This window comes from Macaca thibetana, chromosome 19 (genome assembly GCF_024542745.1).
Source record: "Macaca thibetana thibetana isolate TM-01 chromosome 19, ASM2454274v1, whole genome shotgun sequence".
NCBI lineage: Eukaryota > Metazoa > Chordata > Mammalia > Primates > Cercopithecidae > Macaca > Macaca thibetana.
The window spans coordinates 17,697,198-17,714,877 of NC_065596.1; the positions used below are offsets into that span (position 1 = coordinate 17,697,198).

Consider the following 17,680-nt stretch of genomic DNA (forward strand, 5'->3'; position numbering starts at 1 on the left):
CGGATGTGAGGTGGGAGAGGGCACCGAGGGTCCACCTGAGCTGTTTGGACCTGGGCGGGCATCTTGTAACTCCCCATGCAGCTGCGGGGTCTCTGAGGTTGTGGCTGAATGCCAGCATTTAAAACTGGCTTCATCTCAAATGTCCTGTGCTCACAGGCCCGGTGAGAGCCCCAGCAGGTTCCAGTAACAGATGTGGTCTCTAGGGTGGGCTGTTTACAGCCCCCCAACCCATGCAGGTGTGCCAGGCACCTGGCCTGGTGGGGCGTGTTCCTTGGTGGCCCCTGGCCAACCTGCCTGATGGGGAAGCAGACCCAGGGAAGGGGAAGCTGTTGCTCTGGAATCACAGGGGGCATCATCCCTCATTTCTGGAGGTCTCATCTAGGCACGCACCCCTCCCACGTCCTGCACAGGTTCTGGTGAGGGGCAAGGCCCGCCCCCAGCCCCTCCATCTCACTGCAGACTCTCAATGACAGAGCAGCGCTTGGCAAAGATGTTCTCTGGTGCTTCCTCTGCCAGGATCTAGAGAAGGGGGAGCCGCAGGGGTCAGGTCTGGGCCCCACGGCAGGGACGTCACCCTCTCCCGCTCAGATCCTGGGAAAATCCCAGAGGCACGCACGTGAAGAGAGAGTGGGGACACGGTCAGGAAAGCTTGTGTTGCTGACTGCTGTGTGAGGGCGTGCAGGGAGGCCCCACCAGCGTCCCATCGCCTGCCCACGTGAGCTGAGGCTGGGTTCCCAGGGCATTTCCTGGGGGAATGGGAATCCCCCAGGTTACCTGGTAGGAAAGCGAGGACCAGGCCCAGGTGACCCTGGGCTGTTGAAGCAGGACTTGTTCCCTAGGGGTTGGGGTGTAGTGAGCCAGAAGCGGGGAGCACCGACATTTCGGAGCAGGGTCTTCTGCTGGTAGAAGGTCAAGACTGGCTCACACAAGGTGTAGTGCGTGTCCAGGCGCTGGCAGATGGCCAGCTCCGAGTCGTCTGCCTGGTGCTTCATCTGGCCCCAGTGTAGCACTCGTCGGACCATCGTCTCCATGGAGCAGTGAAATACAATGACGACATTGGGGGTCCGGCCCACCTGGGAACCCAAACAAGGGGGCTGGATGAGGAGGTTCCAGGCACGGTGGTCCCAGAACCCTGGTTTCCCTGGAAACCTGGTATCTAGGATTACATGGGCAGGTATAAGAAATAATCAGGACGCCCTGGTGATGGACGGACGGGACGGGACAGGACGGACGGGACAGACGGGACGGAGGGATGGATGGGGAGACCCACTCTGTCCCACAGGCTGGAGTGCAATGGCAAGATCTCCGCTCACAGCAACCACCTCCTCCCAGGTTCCAGCCATTCTCCTGCCTCAGCCTCCCAAGTAGCTGGGATTACAGGTGCACACCACCACACCCAGCTAATTTTTCTACTTTTAGTAGAGACGCAGTTTTGCCATGTTGGTCAGGCTAGTCTCGAACTCCTAACCTCAGGTGATCTTCCCGTCTTGGCCTCCCAGATTGCTGGGATTATAGGCGTGAGCCACTGCGCCTAGAAAGTAAAATATTCTTAAGTGACTCAAAAAGATACTTGCACAAAAGGATCAGATATATATTCTTGGATAGAAAGACTCAACATTATAAAGGAGCTGAGTCTTCCCAAACTAGTTTACAATTGTAATGTGATCCAAATGTGATGCAATGGCCAAGCATGGTGGCTCAGCCTGTAATGACAGCACTTTGGGAGGCCAAGGCAGGTGGATCACTTGAGGTGAGGAGTTCCAGCCCAACCTGGCCAACATGGTGAAACCCCATCTCTACTAAAAACAGGAAAATTAGCCGGGCATAGTGGTGCACACCTGTAGTCTCAGCAACTCGGGAGAGGCCGAAGCAGGAGAATCGCTTGAACCCGGGAGGCGGAGGTTGCAGTGAGCAGAGATTACATACCACTGCACTCCAGCCTGGGCAACAGAGCAAGACTCTGCCTCAAAAAACAAACAAAAACAAAACAAACAAACAGAAGAAGGAAAAAGTCAACAACCTGTTATAGAGATATAAAGAGTTCACTGAAGAAGACAACAAAACACTTTTCAAGTTTTTTGTATTTTTAGAGACAGAGTCTCACCCTTGCCTGGGCTGGAACGCAGTGGCAAGATCATAGCTCACGGCAGCCCTGAACTCCTGGGCTCAAGCGATCTCCCACCTCAGCCTTCTGAATAGCTAGCACTACAGGTATGTGCCCCTGTGCCCAGTGTGGCCCTTAAACTTTGCAAAAGATATTAACACTCAATTGTAGCCAGAGAAATGCTCATTACAACCACACTGAAATACCACTTCTCACCTACACAGGTTGACAAAAATCCAAAACCTTGGCAGCATGTTTTGTAGGTCTTGCTGTAAATGTAAAATGAAGAGGAATTTGGCGATGTCTAGCAAAATTATGCATTTCTCTTTAATCCAGCTATTGCACCCTTAATCTATTTCAAGGATACTAGCAAAAAGGTGAAATGACATGCAAAGGTTATTATTTAATGTGTCATTGTCTGTAGTGGCAAAGGATTGAAAGTAATTTATGGCCCATAGGAGATTGGCTGAATATACAATGGCGTGGCCAAACAATGGAATACTACACAGCTGTAAAAAAAGGAACAAGGAAGATCTCTTTACACTAATGTGAGATCTTCTGGATATATGGCAAAGTTCAACAACTACAACAACAAAAGGGCTGGCATGGTGGCTCAGGCCTGTAACTCCAGCATTTTGGGAGGCCGAGGCGGGCGGATCATTTGAGGTCAGGAGTTTGAGACCAGCCTGGCCAACATGGTGAAACCCAGTCTCTACTAAAAATACAAAAAATTAGCCAGGCGTGGTGGCGGGCGCCTGTAATCTCAGCTACTTGGGAGGCTAAGGCAGGAGAATCGCTTGAACCCGGGAGGCAGAGGTTGTAGTGAGCCTGGGCAACAAAAGGGAAACTGTCTCAGAAAATTAAAAAAAAAAAAAAAAAAAAAAGAAAATATTTGGAAAACAAGTTGCCTCTGTATTGAACATGTATAGACTTTTTTTTTTTTTTTTTTTAAAGACAGGGTCTGGTTTTTTCCCCATACCTCATAATGTCCAAATTAAAATTCTTTTTTTAATTTGAGACAGGGTCTTGCTGGAGTACAGTGGCGCAATCATAGCTCACTGCAGCCTCGAACCCCTGGGATCAAGCGATCTCACCTCACTCTTCTAAGTAGCTGGGACCACAGGCGTGGGCCACCTCGCCCAGCCCAGAATTTTTTCCTTGTCATTATCCCCTAAGCAATACATTATAACAACTATTTACATAACGTTTACATTGTTTTAGGTATTACAAGTCATCTACAGATGACTTACAGTATATGGGAGGGTGATAATAGGTTCTAGGCAAATACCACGGTATTTTATTATTTAGCTCTTCGAATATGTAATTTTTTTTTTTTTTTTTGAGACGGAGTCTCACTCTGTCACCCAGGCTGGAGTATAGTGGCACTATCTCAGCTCTCTGCAGTCTCTGCCTCCCGGGTTCACACCATTCTCCTGCCTCAGCCTCCTGAGTAGCTGGGACTACAGGCGCCCACCACCACGCTCGGCTAATTTTTTGTATTTTTAGTAGAGACGGGGTTTCACTGTGTTAGCCAGGATGGTCTGGATCTCCTGACCTCATGATCCGCCCGCCTCAGCCTCCCAAAGTGCTGGGATTATAGGCATGAGCCACCACGCCCTGTCTGAATATGTAATTTGTTTAGAGATGGGATCTCACTATGTTGCCCAGGCTGGCCTCAAACTCCTGGGCTCCCACCTTGGCCTCCCAAAGTGCTGGGATTACAGGTGTGATTACCACACCTGGCCACTACTATGTTATTTTATATCAGAAACGTGAGCAGCCAGGTGTGGTGGTTCACGTCTGTAATCCCAGCACTTTGGGAAGCCGAGGTGGGCAGATTACGAGATCAGGAGTTTGAGACCAGCCTGGCCAACGTGGTTTCCGAAACCCCGTCTCTACTAAAAATGCAAAAAATTAGCCGGGCGTGGTGGTGCACACCTGTAATCCCAGCTGCTCGGGAGGCTGAGGCAGGAGAATCGCTTGAACCAGGGAGGCGAAGGTTGTAGTGAGCCAAGATTGCACCACTGCACTCCAGCCTGGCGACAGAGCGAAACTCCATCTCAAAAACACACAAACAAAAAAACTTCAGCATCCATGGATTTTGGTATCTGAGACAGGTCCTGGAACCAAACCCCCATAGATACAGAGGGCCTACATATTAAAGGAAAACGAGGTTGAGCATGGTGGCTCATGCCTGTAATCCCAGCACTTTGGGAGGCCGAGGTGGATGGATCACCTGAGGTCAGGAGTTTAAGACCAGCCTGGCCAGCATGGTGAAACCCCATCTCTACTAAAGATACAAAATTTAACCAGGTGTGGTGGCGGGCGCCTGTAATCTCAGCTACTCAGGAGGCTGAGGCGGGAGAATTGCTTGAACCTGAGAGGCAGAAGTTGCAATGAGCTGAGATCGTGCCATTGCACTCCAGCCTGAGTGACAAGAATGAAACTCTGTCTCAAAAAAAAAAAAAAAAAAAGTAGGAGTTTAAAGTCTTGTACCAGAAAACAAGAATCATTCAACCACAGCCAGGCACGGTGGCTCACACCTGTAATCCCAGCACTTTGGGAGGCCGAGGTGGGTGGATCATGAGGTCAGGAGATCGAGACCATCCTGGCTAACACAGTGAAACCATCTCTAGTAAAAATACAAAAAATGGAGCCGGGCGCGGTGGCTCACGCCTGTAATCCCAGCACTTTGGGAGGCCGAGGCAGGAGGATCATGAGGTCAGGAGATCGAGACCACAGTGAAACCCCGTCTCTACTAAAAAAGTACAAAAAATTGGCTGGGCGCAGAGGTGGGCGCCTGTAGTCCCAGCTACTCAGGAGGCTGAGCCAGGAGAATGGCGTGAAGCCAGGAGGCGGAGCTTGCAGTGAGCAGAGAGTGAAACTCTGTTTTGAAGAAAAAAAAAAAAGCAGCATTCAACCCAAAAGGACACCAGCATCAACATGAAATTGCTCCTGGTAGCCCAAGATGTGACCACTCTAGCATCAGAAAGAAAAACAGAGGTGGCCTATGGTCCCAGCTACCCAGGAGGCTGAGACAGAAGGATCACTTGAGCCAGGGAGTTCAAGCCTGCAGTGAGTCGTGATTCCGCTACTGCACTCCAGCCGGGGTGACAGGTCTTTTCTTTCTTGCTTTTTGTATATATATTTTTTGTTGCTGTTGTTGTTATTTTTTTTAATTATACTTTAAGTTCTAGGGTACATGTGCACAACGTGCAGCTTTGTTACATATGTATACATGTGCCATGTTGGTGTGCTGCACCCATTAACTCGTCATTTACATTAGGTATATCTCCTAATGCTATCACTCCTCCCTCCCCCCAGTGACAGATTTTTTTTTTGAGACGGAGTCCCGCTCTGCCGCCCAGGCTGGAGTGCAGTGGCCGGATCTCAGCTCACTGCAAGCTCCGCCTCCCGGGTTTACGCCATTCTCCTGCCTCAGCCTCCCAAGTAGCTGGGACTACAGGCGCCCATCACCTCGCCCGGCTAGTTTTTTTTGTATTTTTCAGTAGAGACGGGGTTTCCCCGTGTTAGCCAGGATGGTCTCGATCTCCTGACCTTGTGATCCGCCCGTCTCGGCCTCCCAAAGTGCTGGGATTACAGGCTTGAGCCACCACGCCCGGCCCAGATCTTTTCTTAAGACCCTGTATCTCTCTCTCTCTCTCTCTCTTTCTCTCTTTTTTTTTTTTTTTTTAGATAGAGTCTCACCCTGTCGTCCAGGCTGGACGGAGTGCAATGATGCAATCTGGGTCACTGCAATCTCCACCTTCCGGTTCAAGCGATTCTCCTGCCTCAGCCTCCCGAGTAGCTGGGATTATAGGCGCCCACCATCACGCCCAGGTAATTTTTGTATTTTTCATAGAGATGTGGTTTCACCATGTTAGCCAAGCTGGTCTTGAACTCCTGACCTCGCGTGATCCGTTTTTTGTTTTGTTTTGTTTCGTTTTGTGAGACAGGGTCTCACTCTGTCACTTCCGCTGAAGTGCAGTGGCTCAATCACAGCTCACTGCAGCCTCAACCTCCTGGGCTCAAGCCATCATCTCACCTAAGCCTCCCAAGTATCGAGAACTACAGGTGTGGGCCACCATGCCTGGCAACCTTTTTTTTTTAAAAAAGACAATGGTATCTCCACATGCAGGTAACTGTATAAACAAATATATATCAATGTCAATTGGCTGGTTTTGATGTTACATGACCATCAGTTCCATCAATTCAGACATCATGGCTGGGCGAGGTGGCTCACGCCTATAATCACAGCACTTTGAGAGGCCGAGATGGGGGGATCGCTTGAGGTCAGGAGTTCGAGAACAGCCTGCCCAACATGGTGAAACCCCATCTCTATAAAAAAAATATAAAAATTAGCCAGGCGTGGTGGCAGGCACCTTAATCCCAGCTACTTGGGAGGCAGAGGCAGGAGAATCATTTGAACCTGGGAAGCAGAGGTTGCAGTGAGCCAAGATCAAGCCATTGCACTCAAACCTGGGGGACAAGAGCGAGACTTCTCTCAACAAAAAAAAAAAAGAAAGAAAAACAAACAAAAACACGTATTTTATTTATTTATTTATTCTGAAACAGGGTTTCACTCCTGCCACCCTGGCTGGAGTGCTGTGGTACAATCTCAGCTCACTAAACTCTCCTGGGCTCAAGCAATTCTCCCACCTCAGCTTCCCTAGTAGCTGGGACCACAGGTGCTCGCCATCACACCTGGCTAATTTTTTTTGTTTTTTTTTTTGTTGTTGTACAGATGGGGTTTTGCCATGTTGCCCAGGCTGGTCTGGAACTCCTGGGTTCAAGCGATCCACCTGCCTCAGCCTCCCAAAATGCTGGGATTACAGGCATGAGCCACCTCACCTGGCCCTACAACTTTTAAGAGGAGGCAACCCTTCCTCCTTAGGGCTTGGTTTCTGCATCTGTAAAATAGGGGCGAGAGTTTCCCTGGAATGCTGAGGCTGTGTGCAGCCTTGGCTTCCCGTGGATTTCAGTGGGTTGATCCAGGACGGCCCCCCGTGGTGTCTGGAGTATACAGGACAGTGGGAATCGTAACGGGAATCAACACACGCTTCCTGCACATCGTGTTCTTGTGCACGGAGATCTCCGTCCTGGGGATCCATCATCAAGCCAGACCTGCCGCACCAAAATGCATCAAACAAAGACGCATGAGCCAGCTGGGGTCCCAGATGGGGCTAGGCATGGTCTGTGTTTCAGGCTCCAGGGATGCTGTGCTACTAGGAACTAATGGACAGACTCTAAGGCAAGGCCACTGCAGACTCAAATGCCTGTGGCAGTGACTGTGGCAAAGTCAGTTGCACAGCAGAGGAAATAAAATTGGGGCCTTGGTGGCTGGGCGTGGTGGCTTACGCCTGTAATCCCAGCACTTTGGGAGGCCAAGGTGGGAGCTTGAGGCCAGGAGTTCAGGACCAGCCTGGGCAGCACAGCAAGACCCCCCCTTTTTTTGAGACAGAATCTTGCTCTGTCACCCAGGCTGAAGTGCAGTGGTGCAATCTCTGCTCACTGCAAGCTCTGCCTCCCAGGTTCAAGAGATTCTCCTACTTCAGCCTCCTGAGTAGCTGGAATTACAGGCTCACATCACCAAGCCCAGCTAATTTTTTTTTTTTTTTTTTTTGAGAGGGAGTCTGGCTCTGTTGCCCAGCCTGGAGTACAGTGTCACGATCTCAGCTCACTGCAACATGTGCCTCCTGGTTCAAGCGATTCTCCTGCCTCAGCCTCCCGAGTAGCTGGGATTACAGGCACTCACCACCATGCCTGGCTAATTTTTGTATTTTAGTAGAGATGGGGTTTCATCATGTTGGCCAGGCTGGTCTCGAACTCCTGACCTCAAGTGATCCACCTGCCTTGGCCTCCCAAAGTGCTGGGATTACAGGCATGAGCCACCACACCCGGCCAATTTTTGTATTTTTAGTAGAGATGGGGTTTCACCATGTTGGCCATCACACAAGGGTGGTCTCAAAACTCCTGACCTCAGGTGATCCACCCACCTCAGCCTCCCAAAGTGCTGGGATTACAGGTGTGAGCCACCGGGCCTGGCCCCCATCTCTATAATAAAATAAAAAGTTAAAAAATATGGGCCCAAGGAGTGGGGCTGCCTGGGCTTCCGCCTTGCCTCCCCCACCTACGTTGTATGACCCTGTTGCAGTTCCCTGATCACTCTGCAAAACATCGGGATGCTAATGCCTGGAACGTTCCAGAAGATGAGTTCATCCGTGCAGAGTGTTGAGAACAGAGCTGGGCTCAATAAAAGCTCAGGAAGCGTTCACGCAGCTGTTGCCATGGGGACGTGCAGGCCCTGCGTTGCCAAGTCAGTCGGTTTTCAAGAGAAGCTGGGAGTTTTGATGTGGAAGCTCCCTGTTGTCGAATGTTGGCCGTGAATCCAAAAAGGAAAATGCGAAATGCTGTAAAGTCCAAACCGAACACTTTGGTGGAACCATAGGGGCCCACGCCACAGTCTGGAGCCTCTGTTCTGAGATTTAGAAGACCCTGGTGGAACTGGGGACCTGCTTTCTTCCGGGCACTGGCCTGAGGCTGGGGCGGGCATAGAAATGAATGAGCCCGGCCTTTGCCCTCGGAGAACTCCCAGTCTTGAGGCGGGGGCCTGAGATTTGCCCTTTAACCCCATCACAACGAGAATTACGAGCCCAACAGAATTCCTTGCTTGTAGGTGTGAACAAAGGGCAGGGCCCCCACCTGCAGGCGGGGACAGCTGCCCTGGCCCCCATGACCTTTGATTCCATCAAAGTGCTTCTTCAAAAGGTTTTTTTTTTTTTTTGATACTGAGTTTCACTCTTGTTGCCCAGGCTGGAGTACAGTGGCACAATCTCAGCTCACTGCAACCTCTGCCTCCTGGGTTCAAGCCATTCTCCTGCCTCAGCCTCCTGAGTAGCTGGGATGACAGGCACGCACCACCACACTCGGCTAATTTTCTGTTTTTAATAGAGATGGGATTTCTCCATGTTGGTCAGGCTGGTCTCGAATCGAAAGGTATTTTAACTGGAATCCAGCAATCCTCAGAGAAGCTTCAAGGTCTGTAGCCTGACGGACAGTTTCTCTTCTCTTCTCCTTCCTGTTTTTTTTTTTTTTTTTTTTTTTTTTTTTTTTTTTTTTTTTTTTTTTTTTGAGACGGAGTCTGGCTCTGTCGCCCAGGCTGGAGTGCAGTGGCCGGATCTCAGCTCACTGTAAGCTCCGCCTCCCGGGTTTACGCCCTTCTCCTGCCTCAGCCTCCCGAGTAGCTGGGACTACAGGTGCCTGCCACCTCGCCCGGCTAGTTTTTTTGTATTTTTTTAGTAGAGACGGGGTTTCACCGTGTTAGCCAGGATGGTCTCCATCTCCTGACCTCGTGATCCGCCCGCCTCGGCCTCCCAAAGTGCTGGGATTACAGGCTTGAGCCACCACGCCTGGCCTCCTTCCTGTTTTTTGTTTTTGTTTGTTTGGAGACAGGGTCTCGCTCTGTCACCCAGGCTGGAGGGCAATGGTGTAATTATATCTCACTGTGACCTTCACCTTCTGGGCTCAAGTAATTCTCCCACCTCAGCCTCCTGAATAGCTGGGGCTCCAGGCATGCACCACCACGCCTGGCTAATTTTTAAAATTTTTTTGTAGAGACAGAGGTCTTGTTATGTTGCCCAGGCTGGACTTGAAATCCTGGGCTCAAGCCATCTGTCCTCCTTGGCCTCCCAAAGTCCTGGGATTCCAGGCATGAGCCACTGCACCCGGCCTCTCTTTTCCTGCTCAACTGTTTCCAAATGGAATCAAAAAGATTCCTTCTTGTTCGGGCCGCAGTATCATCACTGTTCATGTGTTCAGACAGCTGCTTGCACAAAAACCACGCTGAAGTGTGAAAATCACCTGAAGAAATTTACTCCAACCTTCCCAGCACCAGTTCCTCATCCTCCACTCAGGGCCCCAGTGTATCCACGTCAGGGAGGCTACCATCCAGCCCACCCTGCCCGAAAGAGCACACTCGTTCCTCCCAAATGTCACTCTGTTTTCTATTCCTCACCGCACTTAACTGCTATCATAAATGCCTTTGTGGGTTTTTGTTGTTGTTGTTGTTTGTTTGTTTGTTTGTTTTGAGACAGAGTCTCGATCTGTCACCCAAGCTGGAATACAGTGGCGCGATCTCAGCTCACTGCAACCTCCGCCTCCCGGGTTCAAGCGATCCTCGTACCTCAGCCTTCCAAGTAGCTGGGATTACAGGCGCGAACCACCATGCCTGACTAAATTTTTTTTTTTTTTTTTGTATTTTTAGTAGAGAGGGGGTTTCACCCCGTTGGTCAGGCTGGTCTCAAACTCCCGACCTCAGGTGATCCGCCCACCTTGGCCTCCCAAAGTGCTGGAATTACAGGCGTGAGCCACCGCGCCCGGCCCAGAAATGTCTTTGTTTGGCATGACTCCGTGCCTCTCTTTCCCACTCTGATGTCAGCATCCTGTAAACTCTGTAACCCCAGCCCCGAGGGCAGGGCTTGCTCTAAGAACACTTCGGGGACAGGTGGTTGCGTAAACAGTTGAATGAACAACACGAATCCCTCTGTGTGGCCTAGGGAGGAGCTAAACCCACACGCTATTCAGTGGGCAAATGGTTCACCCACCACATGCCAGGAGCTGGGCAGGAAGACACTGAAATGACTTCCTCCCTGCCCTCAGAGAGCTCCTTAACTCGTTTTCAGAGTTCCAGAAACTTCCCACACCCTGACCTTCCCTTAATAATAGAACACTCCGTTTCCCAGGAAGGTGCAGGGTCTCATGCCTGTACTCCCGGCACACTGGGAGGTTGAAGGGGGGGATTGCTTGAGGCCAGGAGTTAGACACCAGCCTGAGCAACATAGAGGAAACCTATGTCTACAAACAATTAAAAAAAAAAAAAAATGATACTTGGCCAGGCGCGGTGACTCATGCCTATAATCCCAGCACTCTGGGAGGCCAACCGAGGTGGGTGGATCACCCGAGGTCAGGAGTTCGAGACCAGCCTGGCCAACATGGAGAAACCCCCATCTCTACTAAAAATACCAAAAAAAAAAAAAATTAGCCTGGTATGGTGGCAGGCGCCTGTAATCCCAACTACTCAGTGGGTTAAGGCAGGAGAATCACTGGAACCCGGGAGGCAGAGGTTGCAGTGAACCGAGATCACACCATGGCACTCCAGCCTGGGCAACAGAGAACTCCAGCCTGGGCAACAGAGAACTCCAGCCTGGGCAACAGAGAACTCCAGCCTGGGCAACAGAGAGAGACTCCGTCTTAAAGAAAAAAAAGAAATTAAGTACTTGGGGGGCTGAAGTGGGAGGAGGTCAACACTGCAGTGAGCTATGATCGCACCACAGCACTCCGGACTAGGCAACAGAGTGAGACCCTGTCTTTACCATCCAAAAAAAACAGGCCGGCGTGGTGGCTCAGGCTTGTAATCTCAGTACTTTAGGAGGCCGAGGCGGGCAAATCACTTGAGGTCAGATTGGGAGCCTCGGCCTCCCAAAGTGCTGGGATTACGGGCGTGAGCCACCGCGCCCGGCCGTACCTTAATCATCACCATGTCGTGAGGCAGGTACTGGGGTTCCCTTCCTTTTCCGGTTGAGGAAGCGGCTTCACGGGGTGACAAAGGAAATAAATACTAGCTAATTCTGTTGAGTGATTTTGTTTGTTTGTTTTGTTTTTTAAAGAGATAGAGTCTCACTCTGTCGCCCAGGCTGGAATGCAGTGGCGCAATCTCAGCTCACTGCAACCTCTGCCTCCCGGGTTCACGCCATTCTCTTGCCTCAGCTCCCCAGGTAGCTGGGATTGCAGGTGTACACCACCATGCCCAGCTAATTTTTGTATTTTTTAGTAGAGATGGGGTTTCACGCCGGGCGCGGTGGCTCAAGCCTGTAATCCCAGCACTTTGGGAGGCCGAGCCGGGCGTATCACGAGGTCAGGAGATCGAGACCATCCTGGCTAACACGGTGAAACCCCGTCTCTACTAAAAAATACAAAAAAAAACTAGCCGGGCGAGATGGCGGGCGCCTGTAGTCCCAGCTACTCGGGAGGCTGAGGCAGGAGAATGGCGTAAACCCGGGAGGCGGAGCTTGCAGTGAGCTGAGATCCGGCCACTGCACTCCAGCCTGGGCGACAGAGCCAGACTCCATCTCAAAAAAGAAAACAAACAAAAAAAAGAGATGGGGTTTCACTAATATGTTGGCCAGGGTGTTCTTGAATTCCTGATCTCAGGTGATCTGGCCTCCCAAAGTGCTGGGATTACAGGCGTGAGCCATCACACCTAGCCAATTTTTTTTTTTTTTTTCCTTGAGACAGAGTCTCACTTTGTTGCCCAGACCTCAGTGCAATGGTATGAGCTCGGCCCACTGCAACCTCTACCTCCCGGGTCCAAGAGATTCTCCTGCCTCAGCCTCCTGAGTAGCTGGGGATTTCAGGTGTGTGCCACCATGCCCGGCTAATTTTGATTTTTTTGTTGTTGTTGTACTTTTAGTAGAAATGGGGTTTCATCATGTTGGCCAGGCTGGTCTTGAACTCCTGACCTCAAGTGATTCACCCGCCTTGGCCTCCCAAACTGTTGGGATTACAGGCATGAGCCACCGCACCTGGCGTTTTTTTTTTTTGTTTGTTTGTTTGTTTGTTTTTTTACTGAGTCTGGGTCTATCACCCAGGCTGCAGTGCAGTAGCACGATCTCGGCTCACCACAACCTCCACCTCCCGGGTTCAAGCGATTCTCCTGCCTCAGCCTCCTGAGCAGCTGGAATTACAAGCACCCACCACCACGCCTGGATAATTTCTGTATTTTTAGTAGAGAAGGGGTTTCACCACGTTGGCCAGGCTTGTCTTGAACTCCTGACCTTGTGATCCACCTGCCTTGGCCTCCAAAGTGCTGGGATTACAGGTATGAGTCACCACGCCTGGAACTTTTTTTTCTTTTCTTTTCTTTTTCTTTTTTTTTTCCTGAGACAGGGTCTTGCTCTGTCGCCCAGGCTGGAGAGCAGTTGTGCAGTCATGGCTCACTGCACTCCACTTCCTGGGCTCAAGGAATCTTCTCACTACAGACTCCAGGTAGTTGGAACTATAGATTCATGCCACCATGCCCGGCTGAATTTTTTCTTTTTTAAATTTTTTTTTTTTTTTTTTTTTGGTTCATTTTCAGTATATACCTTTTCCCTGCAGTGCCAGCTAACTTTTTAAAATGTATTGTTTTGGGCCGGGGGCAGTCCCAGCACTTTGGGAGGCCAAGGTGGGCGGATCACAAAGTCAGGAGATCGAGACCATCCTGGCTAACACAATGAAACCCTGTCTCTACTAAAAATACAAAAAAATTAGCCGGGCGTGGTCGCAGGCACCTGTAATCCCAGCTACTCGGGAGGCTGAGGCAGGAGAATGGCGTGAACCTGGGAGGCGGAGCTTGCAGTGAGCCGAGATCACGCCATTGCACTCCAGCCCGGGTGACAGAGCGAGACTCCGCCTCAAAAAAAAAAATAAAATAAAAAAAGAGATAGGGCTTGCTATGTTGCCCAGGGTGGTCTCAAACTCCTTGGCCTCCCAAAGTGTTGGGAATACAGGCATGAGCCACTGTGCCTGTCCTTGAGTGATTTTTTGTTTAGCTCAAATTGACTTTTATTTGCAATTCACGAATGGGGCACCCTCCACTTCACCAAACAGCGAGAGCTTCCCTAGTGAGTGATTCTTTTTTTTTTTTTTGAGATGGGGTTTTGCTCTTGTTGCCCAGGCTGGAGTGCAATAGCACAATCTCGGCTCACCACAACCTCCGCCTCCCGGGTTCAAGTTATTCTCCTGCGTCAGCCTCCCGAGTAGCTGGGATTACAGGCATGCGCCATCACGCCCAGTTAATTTTGTATTTTTAGTAGAGACAGGGTTTCTCCATGTTGGTCAGGCTGGTTTTGAACTCCTAACCTCAGGTGACCCACCCGCCTTGGCCTCCCAAAGTGTTGGGATTACAGGTGTGAGCCACTGGGCCGGACCCCTACAGCCTTTTGATGGGATCTCCCCTCTTCACAGATAAGGAAATGAAAGCTTAGTGCAGCAAGGCAATAGCCACGTGGGAAGTTGCAACCTTCTGGGTCCTGTGAGCCCTCCTGGTGGGTGGCTGTCCCAACGTACCCCCTTCCTTCCTACCCCCTCCCATCAGCTCCTACCGGGGGCACCAGGAGCCCCTGCAGCATGATGTCACGGATCTGCCGGCCCTGCTGCGTGCTCCTTTGAGCCTCCTGTCGCAGTACCTGGCCCAGCCCTACGTGGCAGAAGCCATACTTGGTCACCATATTCTTGCACTGCGTCCCTTTGCCACAGCCTGGGCCGCCCATCACGAAGATGATCAGAGGGGACTTGAGGATGTCTGTGGCACCCAGGAAGAGGGAAGGAGATGGGTTAGTGCCTGTAGGGGCACAGGTGTCCCTGGGTGACACTGGACAAAGTCTCTTGGCATACTCTCTTTTGCTGTAGGGTGGCATCTTGGAGGTATGTTTCTGTTCTCAAGGGTATAGCCAGGCACGTTGTGTGTTTGTACCGCTTGGATGAAGATGTGAACTTGAGGCTAGGTTCGGTGGCTCACACCTATAGTCCCTGCACTTTGGGAGGCTGAGGTGGGGGTGGATCCCTTGATGTCAGGAGTTTGAGACCAGCCTGGCCAACATGGTGAAACCCTGTCTCTACTAAAAATACAAAAAAAAATTAGCTTGTGTAGTGGCGCACGCCTGTGATCCCAACTACTTGTGAGGCTGAAGCAGGAGAATCGCTTGAACCCAGGAGCCGAAGGTTTCAGTAAGCCGAGATTGTGCCACTGCACTCCAGGCTGGGCAACAGAGCAGGGCTCTGTCTCAAAAAAAAAAAAAAGAAGAAAAAAAAAATGATGTGAACTTGAGCAGGACAGGCCCTTCGCACATGGCATCTCCTTAAAGCATCCTGAGAACTCTATCATCCCATTTTACAGTGGAGGGAACTGAGGTTCAGAGAGAGGCAGGGAATTACCCATGCTCCCAGCGTCATCCCATACTCCCCCTCCCTCTGTCCCAGCCCCATCCCATACTCCCCCTCCCTCTGTCCCAGCCCCATCCCATACTCCCCCTCCCTCTGTCCCAGCCCCATCCATACTCCCCCTCCCTCTGTCCCAGCCCCATCCCATACTCCCCCTCCCTCTGTCCCAGCCCCATCCCATACTCCCCTTTCCTCTGTCCCAGCCCCATCCCATACTCCCCTTCCCTCTGTCCCAGTCTCATCCCATACTCCCCTTCTCTCTGTCCCAGCCCCATCCCATACTCCCCTTCCCTCTGTCCCAGTCTCATCCCATACTCCCCTTCTCTCTGTCCCAGCCCCATCCCATACTCCCCCCCTCCCCCCAGTCTCATCCCCTCCCCTTCTCTCTGTCCCAGCCCCATCCCATACTCCCCTTCTCTCTGTCCCAGTCTCATCCCATACTCCCCTTCTCTCTGTCCCAGCCCCATCCCATACTCCCCTTCCCTCTGTCCCAGCCCCATCCCATACTCCCCTTCCTCTGTCCCAGCCCCATCCCATACTCCCCTTTCCTCTGTCCCAGCCCCATCCCATACTCCCCTTCTCTCTGTCCCAGCCCCATCCCATACTCCCCTTCTCTCTGTCCCAGTCCCATACTCCCCTTTCCTCTGTCCCAGCCCCATCCCATACTCCCCTTCCCTCTGTCCCAGCCCCATCCCATACTCCCCCTCCCTCTGTCCCAGCCCCATCCCATACTCCCCTTTCCTCTGTCCCAGCCCCATCCCATACTCCCATACTCCCCTCTCTCTGTCCCAGCCCCATCCCATACTCCCCTTCCCTCTGTCCCAGTCTCATCCCATACTCCCCTTCTCTCTGTCCCAGCCCCATCCCATACTCCCCTTCCCTCTGTCCCAGTCTCATCCCATACTCCCCTTCTCTCTGTCCCAGCCCCATCCCATACTCCCCTTCCCTCTGTCCCAGTCTCATCCCATACTCCCCTTCTCTCTGTCCCAGCCCCCCATACTCCCCTTCCCTCTGTCCCAGTCTCATCCCATACTCCCCTTCTCTCTGTCCCAGCCCCATCCCACTCCCCTTCCCAGCCCCATCCCATACTCCCCTTCTCTCTGTCCCAGCCCCATCCCATACCCTCTGTCCCAGCCCCATCCCATACTCCCCTTCTCTCTGTCCCAGCCCCATCCCATACTCCCCTTCTCTCTGTCCCAGCCCCATCCCATACTCCCCTTCCCTCTGTCCCAGTCTCATCCCATACTCCCCTTCCCTCTGTCCCAGCCCCATCCCATACTCCCCTTCCCTCTGTCCCAGCCCCATCCCATACTCCCCTTTCCTCTGTCCCAGCCCCAGGGAGCTTCAGTTCTTTGAATTTGAAACTCATTTCTCCTTTGCTGTTTCCTCTGCCTGGAAAATCCCTGCCTGCCCCAGTTCTTTCTGGCCACAACTTCCATCTGGCCTTCTCTAGCCTCTGTCTAGAGATTCCCCCCATCACTCCTTGTCTCAGACACCTATTTCCTCCACAGCAATGGCCACAGTCAGTCATGATCTTCCCTGTTTACTTGTTCTTTTTATATTTTTCTTCTTCTTCTTTCTTCTTCCTGCTTTTTTTTTTTGAGATGGCGTTTCACTCTTGTTGCCCAGACTGGAGTGCAATGGCGTGATCTCTGCTCACCACAACCTCCGCCTCCCAGGTCCAAGTGATTCTCCTGCCTCAGCCTCCCGAGTAGCTGGGATTATAGGCATGAGCCACCACGACCGGCTAATTTTGTATTTTTAGTAGAAACGGAGTTTCTCCATGTCGGTCAGGCTGGTCTCAAACTCCCAACCTCAGGTGATCTGCCTGCCTCGGCCTCCCAAAGTGCTAGGATTACAGGCGTGAGCCACCGTGCCCGGCCGTTTACTCGTTCTTGTCTCCTCCATGCCAGACTCGACTCCATGAGGGCAAGGACTATTTCTGCCTCCCTCATTCCTATATTCCTAGGAGTTGGCAGTTCCTGACATTTAGTGGTGGATGAGGAATAAATGAAACCAGACACATCGACAGTGTCTGTAGTTCATGGCCCAATTTTTGTGTCTTGCTCCCCTTCCCTTTGCTTAGCCAACTCCTATGCATCCCTCAGTGCCCAACTGAAACCTCCCCTCTTCTCTGAGCCCTCAGAGCCCACTGTGCTTCTCCTGCTCCTTCCTGGGTTGTAGATTCCCATGTTATGAGTCTGTCTCCCCCACGACACTGTAACCCTCGAGAGGACACTGTAACCCTCGAGAGGACACTGTAACCCTCCGTTGGGAGCTGGTTTGACAGATTCACCTTGCGGGGCCCCGAACCCAGGAGGTGCTCGAGTATTTCCGAAGTGGAGCAATGAATGGTTGCGCCGTGAGCATGCGCAGTTGTGTTACTGCCATGACTGGGGCGTGTGTGCATGCCTGGAACGGGGTAGGGGATCCTGCATCTCCCTACTGTTCTCTGCAGCCTCCTTCCCTTCCCCCCAGGAAGCCAGCCAGCCGCCCCCGCGACGTTACCCTTCTCCTGGGGCCTCAGAGCCCTGCCCATCTCGGGCAGCTTGGACTTGCAGAGACCCATCCAGCCAGCAGGCCTTGGGGTGGTCGCTC

The 17,680-nt window shown here is 51.8% G+C and overlaps 2 protein-coding genes across 2 annotated transcripts in view; both read right to left on the bottom strand.

The window, feature by feature from the left end:
• Positions 1 to 17,680, bottom strand: part of TRIP10 (thyroid hormone receptor interactor 10) — a 550,254-nt gene that overhangs the window by 328,888 nt on the left and 203,686 nt on the right. The window lies entirely within an intron of this gene.
• LOC126942812 (adenylate kinase isoenzyme 1-like) lies at positions 385 to 14,898 on the bottom strand. Its single transcript, XM_050770860.1, has 3 exons — positions 14,245 to 14,898; positions 879 to 1,073; positions 385 to 519 (listed from the first exon to the last, which is right to left on the bottom strand). The coding sequence occupies exons 1-3, from the start codon at positions 14,557 to 14,559 to the stop codon at positions 451 to 453; spliced, it is 579 nt and encodes a 192-aa protein (XP_050626817.1). The 5' UTR covers positions 14,560 to 14,898; the 3' UTR covers positions 385 to 450.

Bases quoted from the DNA above. Each gene is read 5' to 3' on its own strand.
- LOC126942812 (XM_050770860.1), bottom strand. From the start codon at position 14,559: ATGCCACCCTACAGCAAAAGAGAGTATGCCAAGAGACTTTGTCCAGTG. The intron at 1,074-14,244 runs GTAGGAGCTGAT...TTGGGTTCCCAG, and splicing joins AGGGGCTCCTGGTGCCCCCG to GTGGGCCGGACCCCCAATGT. The intron at 520-878 runs GTCGGTGCTCCC...CCCCTTCTCTAG, and splicing joins AGAAGACCCTGCTCCGAAAT to ATCCTGGCAGAGGAAGCACC.